The sequence below is a fragment of the Neoarius graeffei genome, chromosome 13 (assembly GCF_027579695.1).
Source record: "Neoarius graeffei isolate fNeoGra1 chromosome 13, fNeoGra1.pri, whole genome shotgun sequence".
NCBI lineage: Eukaryota > Metazoa > Chordata > Actinopteri > Siluriformes > Ariidae > Neoarius > Neoarius graeffei.
This window is the reverse complement of record NC_083581.1, coordinates 23548376-23565247: the sequence shown is the minus strand read 5'-3', so window position 1 is coordinate 23565247 and position 16872 is coordinate 23548376. Positions and strand designations below refer to the sequence as shown.

The following is a 16872-nucleotide window of genomic DNA, read 5'->3' as shown; positions in this document are numbered from 1 at the left end:
ATGTTGAAAACTAATGCAAGAACAATCTTTCTCCTGTGACACTTTCTGGGTGAGGCCAAGAACCTTTTGAAGTACCCTCGTACCTTCTTTCTTTCATAATATTAATAAATGTATTCAAGGGGTTTGGGCAGACATGCCTCCTATTCCATAGTTACCCAACTGGAGTCCAGCTGATCAGATTTTTTTTTTTTAAGATATTTTTTTTGGGCTTTTTTTTTTTCACCTTTATTGGATAGGACAGTGTAGAGACAGGACAGGAAATGAGTGGGAGAGAGAGACGGGGAGGGATCGGGAAATGACCTCAGGTCGGAATCGAACCCGGGTCCCCGGATATATGGTATGGCGCCTTATCCACCTGAGCCACAACGCCCCCAGCTGATCAGATTTTTAACTTGAGATAACCAATAATATAACGGCAGATTAGGTACACACACACCTTGTTTGGGCCACAGTAATTTGGGGAACTTTTAGTCTTGGCCTTTTGTTATTCCACACAAATTTTGATAGAGGTTTAGCTAAATCTTAGATATCACATAAGAAATTGGTTCTAATAAATATACAGGGTAGAGTTTTCATTCTTATTACATTTATCCTACCAAATAGGGAGATGAGGGGGGGCTCTCGTATTGTAAGCTCATGCTTTATATCCTCAACTCAGAGAAAAGTGTTCTTTTTCAGCAAGCTCTTTAAGATCTGAGGTGATGTAAACGCCTAAGTATTTCAAGGGTAACAAAGATCACTCCAAGAGCAGGCGTGTAATAGTTCACAAAGGAACCCGGAGTAACTTCTAAGCAACTAAAGGCCTCTCTCGCATTGGCTAGTGTTAATGTTCATGAGGAGAACACTGAACAACAATGGTGTGCATGGCAGGGTTGTAAAGAGAAAGATACTGCTCTCCAGAAAGAACATTGCTGCCCAAGTAGAGTTTGCTAAAGATCACATGGGCAAGCCAAAAGGCTTTTGGAAAAATTCTATGGCTGGATGAGCTCAAAATAAAATGTTTTGGTTTCAATGAGAAGTGTTATGTTTGGAGAAAGGAAAACACTGTATTCCAGCATGAGAACCTTATCTCATTTGTGAAACTGGTGGTGGTAGTGTCATGGTTTGGGCCTATTTTTGCTGCATCTGGGCTTGGATGGCTTCCCATCATTGATGGAACATGGAGCTCTAAAGGAAAATATCAGGATGTCTGTACAGTATGTGAACTGAATCTCAAGAGAAAGTGGGTCATGCAGCAAGACAACAGCCCTGAGCACACAAGTCGTTCTACCAAAGATGGTTAAAGAAGAATACGGTTCATGTTTTGGAATGGCCAAGCTAAAGTCCTGACCTTAATCCAATAGAAATGTTGTACGAGCAGTTGATGTGAGGAAAAACACCAACATCCCAGAGCTGAAGCTGTTCTATACAGAGGAACGGGCTAAAATTCCTCCAAGCCAAGTTCCTGGTATTTACATGTAGATGTACTAAACAACTTAAATTATGGCAAGTGATTAAAAAAAAATATTGGAACATGTGACTAACGGGTGTTTCTTGTTGTCCAGGTGTGCCCTGTTAGTTTGATTGTTTAAACAAGTAATAGTGCTGAATGTCTACTCTTCGCAAACAAAGTGCTGGGTTTTGCCTGTGAAGACTGCATTTGTTAAAAGGATAAACCAACATCAAGACCAGAGAGCTGTCTGTGGAAGAAAAGCAAGTCATGGGCATAGCCAAGACAACAATTTGGAATGTTCTGGTGTACTAACAACCAGACATCGAATAGGTCGGCATGTGGAAAACAGCAATAGCTGATGACCAAAACATGAGCTGTGGTGAAAAACCCCAAAACAGTAGACCATGACGGTGTCTGTAGCATTATTGTGTGACGGTTGCAGTGCATGAGGCAAGGCAAGTGATTGATCGAGTCTTACTGTTTTTGGGAAGATGTCTCTGACCCTGGACGTGTGTTCTGATGAATTTGCTCTGAAGGAGACGTATGGGGGAAGGAGTGACTTTAGTCCTTCATGGTGCAGCGCACAGTACTTTTGAGGCACTGTTACCCCTTTTCCACCAAATCAGTTCCAGGGCTGGTTCGGCGCTGGTGCTGGTTCACAACTCGTTCAACTTGCGAGCCAGCTGAGAACCAGTTTGCTTTTCCATAGCTCGCAGTGCTAAGGTAAGCCACGTCATTACGTCACTATATACGTCAGTTACGTCGCCGTATACATCAGTTACGTCGCTGCGTTTGCATAAAAAAAAAAGGGGAGTCCCATATACGATTCGTACATTGGGGGAGTGCCTGTTAGAGAGCGCACTTGTCCTGGGCCATCGGCATAGTGAGGTAGGGTGGCCAGTTCCTTTCCTCGCCGCCTTTTAACTTCCCCAGTGTTTCCACCAGGTCCCCATTCACTGCTGGGTGGACAGGGAGCGAGCCCCAGATCCCCGTCGAGCCAAGGCTCGAACCAGGGACCGTTCGCTTAGCGGTCAAGCGCTCTAACCACTTGGCCACCTGCGCTCCACGTTTGCATAAACCTTGGCGCGAATATCGAAGCAAAAACAACACGGAAGAAGCAGCAGCAGCAGCAACAACAATAATGGATGACTTCGCGTTTATACAGCTGCTGCTTCTCGTCGCTTAAAAATAGCGATCTTTTACGGTCTTATTGTTGTTGGTCTTAACAACTCCGCCCCCCCTGCTGACGTAAGCGGTTCTTTCCTCTGGTCCAGCAGAGAGTTGGTGCTAGCCTGGAACTGGTTTTTCTGGCCCCAGAGCCAGTTCTTTGTCAGTGGAAACAGAAAACCCGGTTCCAAACTAAGCACTGGCCCCGAACCAGCCCTGGAACTGCTTTGGTGGAAAAGGGGCATGTGTGGTGTAAATGTCCTGCACAGTTGGGAGTTGACTGCCTGTGATCCTCTCAGATATAACCATCTTCTCCAGTGCTTTTAAAATGGTGGTCGACCCCATTAATCAATCAGCTGATTAATCGGGCTAATCGATGCCATTTTGACATCGGGTACTGTGAAACGCACCAATCTTGGATGTAACATTACCCGAAAGGAAATGGTAAGACTCGATTCCTAGTTTTCAAAGCTCAATATATTTACTTGACCACTCTTAATAACATAGTGTTTACTGTCTGTATAATTACATTGATTCCAGTCTTACAGTGAGAAAATGCAGCTAGCATATATTGTGAATATTGTTGCTTCAATAACGTTACTTATCTAACCAGTATTCTTATATCCGTTGCGAGACATGTAGAAAGTATCAAGGTTGTTTTACACTGTTTCCTCACTAATTTTTTACAGTGGCTATGGTTTACTTCTTTGTAGTGAGGGATGGTAAATACTTTGACACTACAGGAAAAAAGTATCATGTTTGCCCGACATTTACATGGGAGCGAGATGATAAATATCGAATGATGTCGGACAGCGACTACGAACAGGAGTGAAGACAGTGTGACGGTTACAGCAAGATTTTGAGCTTACCATTATCACATGAAGCTACAGTACTTGGTAAGGTCCCTAACATGAATAATTACTAGCTTACTAAATGACACAAAAGCCAAGTTCTTTGCCGATTTCATTGTCTCCATATAATTTCCATCGAACCTGTAAATGGTGTGGGCGGCACGGTGATGTAGTGGTTAGCACTGTCGCTTCGCAGCAAGAAGGTTTTAAGTTTGACCTCAGCGGCCAACGGGGACCGTTCTGTGTGGAGTTTGCATGTTCTCCTCATGTCTGCTAACCCCCAACTGCTCCCTGGGCACTGGAGCTGCCCACTGCTCTGGGTATGTGTGTTTTTTCACTGCTTTAGATGGGTTAAACGCAGGGAGGAATTTCACTGTGCTTAAGTGTACGTGTGATTAGTTGTTGTTGTAATACCTAAACAACACTGGACAGGTAGGATGTCTTAACTTTACTACTAAGATAACCACAAGTGCAGATTTACTCGCAGACAGCAGTGTTAAATAAATGTTCATTTAAATTCAACAATTCTGTTTCATTTGTTATTATTGAAATGATGTATTTTAACAGATGAAAAAACAAAACATGATGTCTGTATTATCGTCCACCTTGCTCTCTAAATATCGGTATCGGCCATTGAAAACCCCATATCAGTCAACCAGTACTTTACCATCCTGTCATGCAGTTGCCATATCCGGATATTCTACACCCTGTGACTTTTGGTTCAGCAGCACACCTACGGTATAAAACTCTTCAGGATGATGGTTAACATGCAGGCTTTCCTCAGACATCTGAGTATGCAGAGGTGACCACCTTTACAGTGGTAACTGTGATTCACTGATTAATCACTTGTACTCAGATCACAGCTCATTTTGATGCTGCACAACAGTAAATAAGTCAATAAATGTAACACGATTAACAGGATTACGATGAAATTAAACATTTCTAAATAAAAATCTAGTATAAAGAGGACGAAACAGAAATACACAAGTCAATGTTAGGTGCGATGAGCCTTTTTGAAAATGCATCAGTAATCTCAGGTACCGCTTTATATAGCTCTGTCAGGAGATTTTGTTTTCGCAGGTAAAACCCAATAGCATTCATTATGTTTTGGCGTTGTCAATGTTTTGCTGAGCGAAGGGAGAACAACATTTCGTTGATTGTTTGTTTGTTTCTGTTCACAGTCACATTTGTTAGCCTTGTGAGATTGACTCTGAAATCTTGTTAAAATAAGAGGCATCAGTCCACGTCTGTCTGCAAAGGGGAAAGTGCTGTTGAATGGAATAATAATCCTAAACCTGACCCATTTCCTTTCACTCCATCTCAAACAAACAGAATCTGCTGCCCACTGCAACACCACAAGAAGCACAGCAGTGGCTCCATAGAAACCGCTTTTCGCCATTCTGTCGTCTCTTCACAAACTTCTCAGGTAAGTCTATATCCCTGCTGAATAACGCACTACATAGCTCTTGCGTCTGTGCTTTTTGTCACTCAGCAACTCTAAGTTGAGCTTATTGCGGGTTTAAAGAAATGTCATATCGTTAACGTTTAAAATAAATTTTATTCTCAGTTAGCTAATGTTTCTCTTTAACACAAAATAATGTGTTTTTATCGAGGTCTATTGCTGAAATGTATGCATTCTCTTGTTGGGATGGTCCTCAGGGTCAGACCTGCTGAAACTAACTAGAGAGGACGTCATTCAGATCTGTGGCCCAGCTGATGGCATACGATTGTTCAACTCACTAAAAGGAAGGTTGTGATGTTTTCTGTACATAAACACAGACGCAACATTTTTGTGAGAATGAGTTGTATGTTGGGGACAATATACAGCGAGCTGGCGTTATAGTGAAATTTGACTCTGCTGTACTTTAGTGTGTTAATACCTATGGTTAGATTGTAACTATACAAGCTGTTGCGTTGGTTATTTATTTATTCATGGTGATTAATTTTTTTGTATCAGTTTAGTTACACTCATGAGTGTGACTAGTGTTAAAGTTTGTGCACACATAGATGATTGACTTTATTTACTTATTTTTTTAAATTTTTTTCTTTAATGAATATTAAGGGTGGTTCGCCCAAGACTCACCATCTATGTGTGCCAGGAGTCTCAGCAGGCCCGAGACCAACAACAAAAACATGAGAACGGAGATGGTGCTAGCAATACCTTTTTTGGTGTGTCCTTGATTATGGGGAAATCTTGTGGGTAAATATATATATTTTCATCAAACCAAACTCAAAACAGCTGATGACGAGTTTTTTTTTTTCCCCTCTCCCTTGTTTAATCTCTATAGTGTACCATGCTATTTACTTGGAGGACTTAACAGCCATTGAGCTGACTGAGAAATTAGCTCAGCTTTTCAACATCTCTCCACGCCAGATCAGTCAGATCTTCAAGCAGGGACCCACAGGCATCCATGTGCTGGTCAGCGATGAGGTACAGTTTCTCATGGGGTCACACAATGGGCTCCAAAAGTATTGGAACATCAGCGCCAGTTCTTTCGTTTTTGCAAACCGCTGAAGACATTTGGGTTCGAGATCAACAGGTGAATATGAGGGTTGGGGATGGATCATAATTTCAGCTTTTATTTCATGACGTTTGCATCTAGATGTGTTAATTAAACAGACTGATTTTAAACAGTTAATAGCTCTGAATTTGCGTTCTTGGTTTGAGTCCCAGGTTTCACCTGTGAAGACTGCATTTGTTGTTAAAAAGTTATGTTGTTAATAATAATTAATAATAATAATAATAATAATAAGTTAAATTTATATATAGCGCCTTTCAAAAAACCCAAGGACGCTTTACAATTATAAACAAAAGAAAAAAAATAGATAATAAATAAATAAAAAGTAAAAAGTCCACCAAGTAGGGGTCAGGATGTAATTCTCGTGGTGTAGCAGCCACAGTCCCACCAAAAGGCGCACGAAAACAAGTCCCATATCTCCAGCACTGCCGCCGTGACGCCGCCAGCAACATCGCTCGAACACCTCGCCATGGATCCACAAAGCAAGCAGAGAAGCTCCGCCACGCAGAGCGCTGGTGTGTCCCAAACCGCCTGCACAGCCGCCGCGACACCACCGAGCAACATTGCTCGGAACATCACGCCGAGCGTTAAAGCACGGCGCGCTGGACAACCATGAAGTAAAATGAGCAACGAGCTCACTGCAGTCCACACCTGGGGGAGCGCAGGCATCGCCCATGGCGAACCAAGGCCTGGAGGGAACCGACGCCCAAACTGGGTCCGGAGCTACACCACAACCAGCGGACAAAACACTCAAACATCAAACTACACAAACACAGAAAAAAAAAATAGAAAAAGAAATAAAATAAAGAAGCTCCGGTGAGACGCGGCAGCCAGAACGCGCACGACGTACTCTCAACCGGAAACGGAAAAAAAATGGTACTAATGTGTTAAAAGTGATTTTGTTTTAGAAATGAGAAGCTACTCACTGCATCAGTTCGGGTTAAAAGAATTGTTGCCAGCTGAAACACGTTAATCACTGCAGTAACCATCCAATCAAAGGTTTAAGTGTGTGTTTGTTTATATCAAAATGGCAACTTTTTATTTTGGTGAGGCAGTGTCATTGAAGGTTTTTAGCATACTACACAAGCAACATATTCAAAGAATGTAAACTAACATAGCTTTTACATTATTGAACTCGTACATCTCTGTATAAATGCAACTCCCCTTCCTACCCTGTCACACAGTATGTATAGCATACAGTTAGGGGAATGCTGTGAGAACAAACCAATATGAATACCAGAGTGTTCTCTCTAGGAGAAAAGCAAGCTATTTTGTAGCTGAGAAAAGGGGAAAATCAGTCAGAGCTATCGCGCAAACATCGGGCATAGCTAATACAACAATTTGGAATGTTCTAAAAATGAAAGAAACCACTGGTGTACTAACAACCAGAAATCAAACAAGTCAGTGGAGGGAAAATAACAGGAGTTGATAAAAGAAACGTCATTTCTATGAAAAAAAACCCCAAAATAAGTCAGTGACATTACCAACAACTTCCAGAGGGCAATGGTGAAGGAATCGTAATCCACTGTTCGAAGAAGAATTCAAGAGTAGAAATATAGAGGTCATGCCAGAAGATGCAAACCACTCATCAGCAGTGCAAATCAGACGTTCAGATTGGAATTTACAAAGAAATACAGAGATAAGCCACAGAAGTTGGAGAACAGAGTTTTAGGGAATGATGAAACCAAGATTAACCTGTACCCAAGTGATGGAAAGGCCAAAGTGAGGAGGACAATCTGCTCGTGATCTGAAATCTATGAGCTCATAGGTCAAGCCCAATAGGTAGGAGGTTGTTATGGCTTGTTCATGCATGACTGCTTCTGGAACAGGCTTACTAGTTTTAAAGGGCATATTCCGGACCAATTTCTTTTTTTTTTTATATGAAAGTATGTCCCTTTACACACTTATCCAGAAGGGTAATTTTGCACAAGGCCATCTGGCTACAGCAGAGAAAAACTAAATAACACAACGCGTCTGGAAAAATCCCAAGGGAGTCTGGAGCCAGATTCGTGACGTTATCTGCGGAAGCGCCAGCAGGCTGCGCGAGCTTGCGCAGTTTCAGTGCACAGCCTGTGTAGACCAAGCGCTCCCATTTCTCTCTCATTGTCCGGTCTTTTGGGAAACGATGAGTACTAATCCCATCATGATTGGTGTTGCTACACCCTCCTACGATACGTCTGTTAACCATTTTAATAATTACGTGATAACGTTGAAGAAATTTGCAGAAAATCACCAGGTCGTTTTCTCAGAAACAAACCAGCGCTGATGTAGGATTCAGAAGGAGGCGTCCCACAGATGACGTCACGAAAGTCAATGTTTGCCGGGAAATTCAAATGCCAAGTTTTTTCAGAGGCGGACCAATTTGCCTCAAATGGCTTGATTTTCAACTGAATTTTTCTGGTATTGAGCAAGGTAAAAAAATTGCAGAGAATAATGTTACAGATATTTGACCAAAGTTTAATATAAAATAGGAGAATTACATTGATCTTGCTCCTGAATTTACCCGTGATATGCACTTTTAACTCTTCATGGTAGCATCAGAAAGAATTCAGAAGTCTACAAAAACCTTGACTGCCAATTTACAGTGAAATGCATCCATTCTGATTGGGAGGAACTTCATCATACAGCAAGACAAAGATACAAAACACACTGCCAACACAATAAAGGACTTTATTTATGGGGGTGGGGAGTGGAAGGTTTTAGGCCAAGTTTACATTAGACCGTATCTGTCTCGTTTTCTTCGCGGATGCACTGTCCGTTTACATTAAAACGCCGGGAAACGGGAATCCGCCAGGGTCCACATATTCAATCCAGATCGTGTCTGGTCCGGTGCTGTGTAAACATTGAGAATACGCGGATACGCTGTGCTGAGCTCTAGCTGACGTCATTGGACAACGTCACTGTGACATCCACCTTCCTGATTCGCTGGCGTTGGGATCACACACACAGCGGCTCAGTCCCGAATCACTGCTCGTGCGCTTCACTCGCGCGCTCTGTGAGCTGCGCAGGGCCGGAGTGCGCACCCTCCAGAGGGCACTCGCTGTTCAGGGCGGAGTGATTTGGAGTGCAGGAGGAAGCGCTGAGCTGCACTGAGGTTTATTTACACATTTCAACCTCCTTCAGGCGCTTAAACTCAGTGAGAACATGAACATCACAGCCAGGTGTGTTTATCTGCTGGAGAAGGTGTTCGCTTGCCATCCTTCCACTTGCAAGTGGTGAGTGACTTGCGCATGCCCGATATGCACTGGGATCATGTGACGTGCCGTCTAATTAGTCATGTGATTAGCGTATCCGTGTATTGGCGTTGCTGTGTGCACACGAATCGTGTATTGGCATTGCTGTGTACACGCGACTCGTTTTAAAAACGTTAACCTGATGATCCGCTGATTCGAAATAATGTAAACAGGGCCTTAGACAATCATGAGACCCTAACCCGTTTGAGCAGCATTTCACCTCCTGAAGAGGAGACTGAAAGGACAAATCCCCCAAAATAAACAGCAACTGAAAGAAGCTGTGCCACAAGCCTGGCAAAGCATCAACAGTTTAGTTATGTCCATGGGTCACTAGCTTGATGCAATTATTGCAAGCAAGGGGCATGCAACCAAATATTAAGTGTTAGTCTTCAGGTAAAATATCTGTTCCAGTACTTTTGCTCAAGAAGTGGTTGGATGGTCTTCCGCTAAAGGTGCCATGTTCTGAGTTGTTAAACCCATTATGGTGGTGTTAAAAATGAAGCCTTGAAGTGTAGTACTCTTCTCTTCCCATCTTTCTGCTAAGTTAATCTTGGCTGTTTGTCCTTGACTTGGCTAGATGTTGTGAAGGAGTTTTTCTTCACCAAGGAAAGAGTTCTACAGTCATCCACTTTAGTTGTCTTCCAGGCCTTTTGGTGTTGCTGAGCTCACCAGTGCATTCTTTCCTTTTAAAAATGCTATCATCTATCTGATTGGGCTCCTTGTTTTTTCAGCCTTCACTTGCATCAACACCTCTTTGGACCGCATATTAAGAGCTCTCGTGAACAGCTACCATATGCAAATTCAACGCTTTGAATCAACTCCACACCTTTTATTTCCTTAATCTGTTATGAAATAATGAGGAAACGGGCCATTCCTGGCCACGAAACTGCTTATCGGTCAAGTGTCCTGTTACTTTTGAGCCTCTAAGGCCCTGTCCACACGGCAGCGGATTCAGGTGACTCCGATACAATTGCTTATCGTTTAGGCCTGGCGTCCACACGGCACCGGCGTTTTGGGTGCCCAAAACGCAATCTTTTTGAGAACGGGTTCCAGAGTGGAAAGATCTGGCAACGTTGCCGTTGTGAAGTCGTCTGGATGAGTAAAACGGATTTGTTTACGATGACGTCACAACCACATGACTGTGAGTGCTTCACGCCAGGTAGAATTGTAACGAATATCACCAGGAAAAAGCCTTACAGAGCACTAGTGAGAGTGAAACACGAGCTTGGATATTATTATTATTATTATTATTATTATTATGTTCAGTGTTAGTTCACAGTAGTAAGGCAAGAAGCAGAATAGTGACAGTAATAGTGAAGCAAAAACATGCAATTGTACAAACACTGCAGCTCTACAGCAAAATATTCATTTATGAAATGGTCTGATTCTTAACACCAGTAGTGCCAATGATCTCATTGCGATGCGATGCGAGTTGTCAAGAAATCCTATAACTTGGTTCATGAAACGCGCTTACAAAATATTTTCACTGTGAATATTTATTGTGTAATGCCTGGTGCAAAGTGAGAGAGAGAGAATAGCCCTTAGGGCAGAGTCAATCCCGCCAGCAAAAATAAGGGGAAAAAAGGAGCGATCTCACCTCTTCAGATGATGGTTTAAGTCCTACAATACATTCCTCAAAAAAGGGCGTAGAAAAGCAAATTAATCCATCAACGTGTATCATTCAATTTATTCCGGACAATTAAAGACGCCGCCTTCCGCGTACGTCATCCTCGTCGCCATTTTGGAAAGGTCAAAGCGGAGAATAAAGATTAGCTGCGTTTAACTGTACCAACAGGTTTACCGTCCAAAGGAGATCACATGGGATTACCTTTCACAGGTGAGAAACAGCAAATTAATCCATCAACGTGTAGTATTCAATTTATTCCGGACCATTAAAGACGCCGCCTTCCGCGTACGTCATCCTCGCCGCCATATTGGAAAGGTCAAAGCGGAGAATAAAGATTAGCTGCGTTTAACTGTACCAACAGGTTTACCGTCCAAAGGAGATCACATGGGATTACCTTTCACAGGTGAGACTGGAAAAATACTTTTCATTGTATTTGGTCATTATAATGTAATTTTACGAACAGATTTTCCTGACTTTGTGGCTAATATGAAGTCTCACGCATAATAGTTTATGCGCATGCGTCCTTACTTCTATTCCCATACGAAAAAGAACAGTAAAGAACTTATAAGAGTTTACCACTGTCTTAGTAGTAAATCCTTATAAATATAAGGATAAATCCTTATAATGATTTATAAATAAATATATATGCCATGTATGATTTACTCCTGAAAGTGGCCCATTTTGCATTTTCCTCATACAAATTTTTTATGAAAATCTAGTATGTATGAAGTGAACATTGTGCATGGTTTTTACAGATAATGTGTATGATGAATTACACTGTCTTTGTATGCTTCATGTAATGTTTGTAGTTTTAAATTATATTTTACAGTTTAAAATGTATATGCCTTTTATATGTAAATCCACATGTTTGTGTTGGATTTACATATAAAAGGCATGTACATTTTAAACTGTAAAATATAATTTAAAACTACAAACATTACATGAAGCATACAAAGACAGTGTAATTCATCATACACATTATCTGTAAAAACCATGCACAATGTTCACTTCATACATACTAGATTTTCATAAAAAATTTGTATGAGGAAAATGCAAAATGGGCCACTTTCAGGAGTAAATCATACATGGCATATATATTTATTTATATTTATAAGGATTTACTACTAAGACAGTGGTAAACTCTTATAAGTTCTTTACTGTTCTTTTTCGTATGGGTTGTTCTGGTGTGTCCGAAGGGACCGTCTTACAGCGCCCCTAGAGGTGTGGCATGTGTATTGCATCGTTTTCAGCAAGCGTTGCGTTGCCATATGGACCTGATTTCTACTGATCGTTGCCCATTTGGAGGCGATATTTTTTTTAAATAACATCACGTTGCCGTTGTCGTGTGGATGTGGCCTAAGATGGAGGGAATGTATAAACAGCTGTAATTCCTAAATGGTTCATGTGTTTTTGTTAAACGACTTGAATTAAAACCGAAAGTCAACACTTCAATCACATCTCCATGGCTTCATTTCAAATCCATTGCAGTGGTGTACAGATGGGAAATTATGAAAATTGTCACTGTCCAAATACTTAAATATACAAATGTCTTCAGTGTTATAACAAAAGCAAAATCGTTGGCCCTGTCGTTCCAATACTTTTGTACATCATGGAAAACTGATGGTGCAGAGCTATTAAAATGAGTAGATATTTTGCGATTGAAGTTCAAAGTTTCCCTTGAATTCAAGCTCCATTGCCTTCATTATTACTCCTAGACATGTATAGTAGTACTGTATGTTCCTCAAAGATTCCTTTGTGTCTTCTGAGCACAAAGAAATGCATTCCAGCTCGTCTGTAGTATGACCTCATTTTTAATTTTCTCCCCCACAGATGATTCAGAACTTTCAGGACGAGATGTGTTTTGTGTTGGACACAATGAAAGGTACTGAGAACCTATAATTAATCGAATATGTAATCGTGTCCTGATTTAGTAACATCGGTTATCGCTCTCTCCTGTCTGTTCCTGAATTCGCAGCTGAGACGAACGATGGCTATCACATCATCTTGAAGTGAGAATGCAAACCACGCGAAGAGAGTCGGCACCCATTTTCCAGCAGATTATTCTTGATCAGTATGCTTCCCCACAGCCACTGCCTTCACTCTTCCTGGATCTTATGATTACGATTGTTTCTTACAATTGTATTGCTCAGGCAATATAGGCCACTGTGGAAAAGTGGAAACGCATCTGGCCTGTTCTGATACCTTACTGTCTTACTCTCCAGAGTGTCTGTGCTACCAGTATGATCAGACAGCTGATTTTGTTTTGCATTTTATTGCTTTAATTAGCCTTCCTTTTTAAAAATCCCTCTTTTTTTTTTTTTTTTTTTCCCTGTGATGTCTGTACGTTAGTTGTAAGCAATGGTAAACGCCAGAGCCTGCTGCCTGAGAGAGAGACTGAATGGGTTGTTGTAGAATTAGCATTAGCAGCCAGTGTCTGACTAGCTCTTTTTTGCATCCTGTCCCACCATGATCCCACTATTTGTCAGCATTGCAAGTTATTATCCATCATGATGGGCAAGTCATAGTAAACGTCTAATCAATAATTACACCTCGTAGGCCTCTATTACTGATGCCCTACTGAAAAAGTAGTTTCAACATGTCCCATTAGTAGGCTAATGCCTGTTAACTTTATGTTGTCAAAATACATTTTTTTAAGCAACTTCTCCTGACTTGTCTACAGGAAGAAAAGCATCCCTGCTGCACGATGGTTCTGCTTTTCTGTAGCTCGTTTATTAATAAGCGTTTTCCGCAGAGTAACGAATCCTTTCTTTGGAAATGTAGTATTTCTTCTAATTTGACACGTATTCTCAATCTGAGTAACATTAATTCAGTTGCTAATTCACAACAGTGTGGTCACACTACATTTTTATTCTTCAATCTTCCATTATATTGTTCAGACAGTGGGCTTAAATGGCAACACCAGTCCATTACCTCCTCCAGATTCTTTTTTTGTGTGTGTGCTTTTATATTTTTATTTCCTTCTTAAATACAGGATCTTACAAAGATCTGTTCAGACCAGAATTCTTTTCTTCTTATTCATGTCATGTTTTACATCAGTAAACAAACAGCTTTGTGTTGGTCATCATTGTTGGACTGTTTTTTGTTTTTTTTTGTGATCGTTGCAATGCAAATCCGTTTGGTGTGAAACACATCCATGTTTTAAGTGCTTGTGAAGGTAGAGCGAGTTTGCTGTGTTGGATGTATGCAAGATAGCAGTCACTGAAGAATTGTCTGTCTCCTCCTCATTTTCTCATGTCAGTGCAACAATTAAAACAGTTTACTCATGACACGTTTTTGCTTGTCAGCCTTGCTCCAACCACACTTTGCAATATCTTAATTAATGCTAACATTTTATACTGTAGATTTCAGATAAATTGTAATTTATCCAGATACTGGCTTGAACTTCATGTACGGTATGTACAGTATTCATACAGGCAGCCAGTAAAAGTGACACTGTTAACAAACCAAACGATGTGCTCAAATGTTTGGCCAAAATCCTTTGTTCCATTTCAATACATTATTTTTTCTAAATTAAATGATTTTAAGCAAGGAGCACATGGTTTCTCAAACACTGGTGTTTGATTTTTCCCATTGTTGCATGGTGCCACATCGTCTACCAAGGTTAAGGTTTTTCATTTAATTCTTAATACTTGCATTTTCGTACGTGTCCCTCTTCTGATGACAGTATTTCAGCTCCATGGGTGGGGGGGAGAGATGGGAGGTTATATTTGCTTTCATTTGTTCATCTTCAGTAATCACTTTATCTTGAGCAGGGTCATGGTGAACCACCCTGGATGGTACACCAGTCCATTGCACTATCCATCCATCCATCCAACCAACAATTTTAGCATCGCCATTCCACCTCCCAGCATGTTTTTTGGACAGTGGAAGGAAACCCACAGAAAACCTCCATAAACATAGGGAGAACATGCAAAACTCCACACACAGTAACCAAAGCTCAGGTTAAAACCAGGGACCTTGGACCTGTGAGACAGCAATGCTCCCCACTGCACCATTGTACCACCCATGGTATTTTTGTTACATAATATGCAAATGTTCAGTGAATTGTATAGCTGATGCTTCCACAAATTGCAAAAATATTTTGATGCTGCAAATTCATTTCAATTTTATTTGTATAGTGCTTTGAACAGTAGGTATTGTTTTAACAATAGATAACCTCATAAAGGGGCGGCACGGTGGTGTAGTGGTTAGCGCTGTCGCCTCACAGCAAGAAGGTCCTGGGTTCGAGCCCCGGGGCCGGCGAGGGCCTTTCTGTGTGGAGTTTGCATGTTCTCCCCGTGTCCGCGTGGGTTTCCTCTGGGTGCTCCGGTTTCCCCCACAGTCCAAAGACATGCAGGTTAGGTTAACTGGTGACTCTAAATTGACCGTAGATGTGAGTGTGAATGGTTGTCTGTGTCTATGTGTCAGCCCTGTGATGACCTGGCAACTTGTCCAGGGTGTACCCCGCCTTTCGCCCGTAGTCAGCTGGGATAGGCTCCAGCTTGCCTGCGACCCTGTAGAAGGATAAAGCGGCTAGAGATAATGAGATGAGATGAGATAACCTCATAAAGCAGAATGACAGAAATATATAAATTCCAGAAATAAATCTTGAACCAATCTAGCCATTATCCATTCCACTTATCTGTCAGGGATATGGGGGAAGCTGCAGCCAATCCTAGCTAACTTTGGGAGAGAGGCTTCACCCCGGACAGGTGGCCAATCAGTCACAGAGATGAACAGCCATTCACACACTAACTTCCACAGTCTGAAGTTATCTCAGATCATTATCTCATTCAAACTATGTCTGAGTAATAATATATGCACCTCACCACGCTACTGTATTAAATGTACATTCACGTCAACTATTGCACAGAGCTTTATAAATGATCTCCCAGAGTTATGAACTTTGGGTCACTGTCAGCCCCTGCAGAACTTGATCAGGCACCTGAATGCTTAGAGTCAACATTCCGCCATACCTTAGATAATGTAGCTCCTCTAAAAAGGAAAATGGTCGGAGACAAAAAATTAGCACCCTGGTATAATGATGACACTCGCACATTAAAACAGACCACTCGTAATTTGGAACGTAAATGGTGTCAAACAAAATTGGTAGCGTTCGAATTTATGGAAGGAGAGCTTCCTGAAGTATAGAAAAGCTCTTAGTGCTGCGAGATCAACATATCTCTCCTCCCTAATAGAAGATAAAAATAATCCTAGATTCCTATTTAATACTGTAGCAAAATTAACCAGGAATAAGTCCACTATAGACACATGCACACCTACAGTATATAATAGTAACAATTTCATGAATTTTTTAATGACAAAATTGAGAATATCCGACAAATTCAAACTACTAATTTAAGGTCAGACAATGAAAGTGACCTTGTAGTTAACCATATAACTCTATCAGATCATCAATTAGAATGTTTTACTCCACTTAAAGAAACTGTATTACTTTCATTAATCTTGGCATCAAAAGCCTCAACTTGTGTACTAGATCCCTCACCTACACGTTTATTCAAACAGATAACACCTGAAGTAATTGAACTGCTTCTAAAAATAATAAATTCTTCTCTTAGGATTGGCTATGTACCCAAATCCTTTAAACTAGCAGTTATCAAACCCCTGATTAAAAAACCTGACCTTGATCCCTGTCAGCTGTCCAATTATCGGCCAATATCAAACCTCCTGTTTATCTCCAAGATCCTTGAAAAAGCTGTGGCACAGCAGTTATGCTCATATTTACATAGGAATAACATCCATGAAATGTATCAGTCAGGATTTACACCATCACAGCACAGAGACAGCTCTGGTTAAAGTAGTAAACGACCTACTGTTGGCGTCTGATCAGGGCTGTCTCGCTGCTTGTGTTGCTTGACCTTAGTGCAGCGTTTGATAGCACTGATCATTCCATTCTTCTGGATAGACTAGAAAATGTTGTGGGAGTTAAGGGAACAGCCCTCACCTGGCTCAGCTCTTATTTAACTGATCGTTATCAGCATGTTGATATAAATGGTGATATTTCTAGACGTACTGAGGTAAA

At 41.2% G+C, this 16872-nt stretch overlaps 1 protein-coding gene across 2 annotated transcripts in view; it reads left to right on the top strand.

The window, feature by feature from the left end:
• tfcp2 (transcription factor CP2) overlaps positions 1–14116 on the top strand; it is a 52835-nt gene extending 38719 nt beyond the window's left edge. For both annotated transcript variants that reach the window (XM_060937359.1, XM_060937358.1), the window contains 6 exons: positions 4783–4876; positions 5110–5200; positions 5513–5619; positions 5739–5881; positions 12660–12711; positions 12805–14116. In XM_060937359.1, the coding sequence (XP_060793342.1) occupies positions 4783–4876; positions 5110–5200; positions 5513–5619; positions 5739–5881; positions 12660–12711; positions 12805–12842 (525 nt within the window). In that variant the 3' untranslated portion in view covers positions 12843–14116. The remainder of the gene's footprint in view (positions 1–4782; positions 4877–5109; positions 5201–5512; positions 5620–5738; positions 5882–12659; positions 12712–12804) is intronic.
• The last annotated feature ends 2756 nt before the right edge of the window (positions 14117–16872 follow it).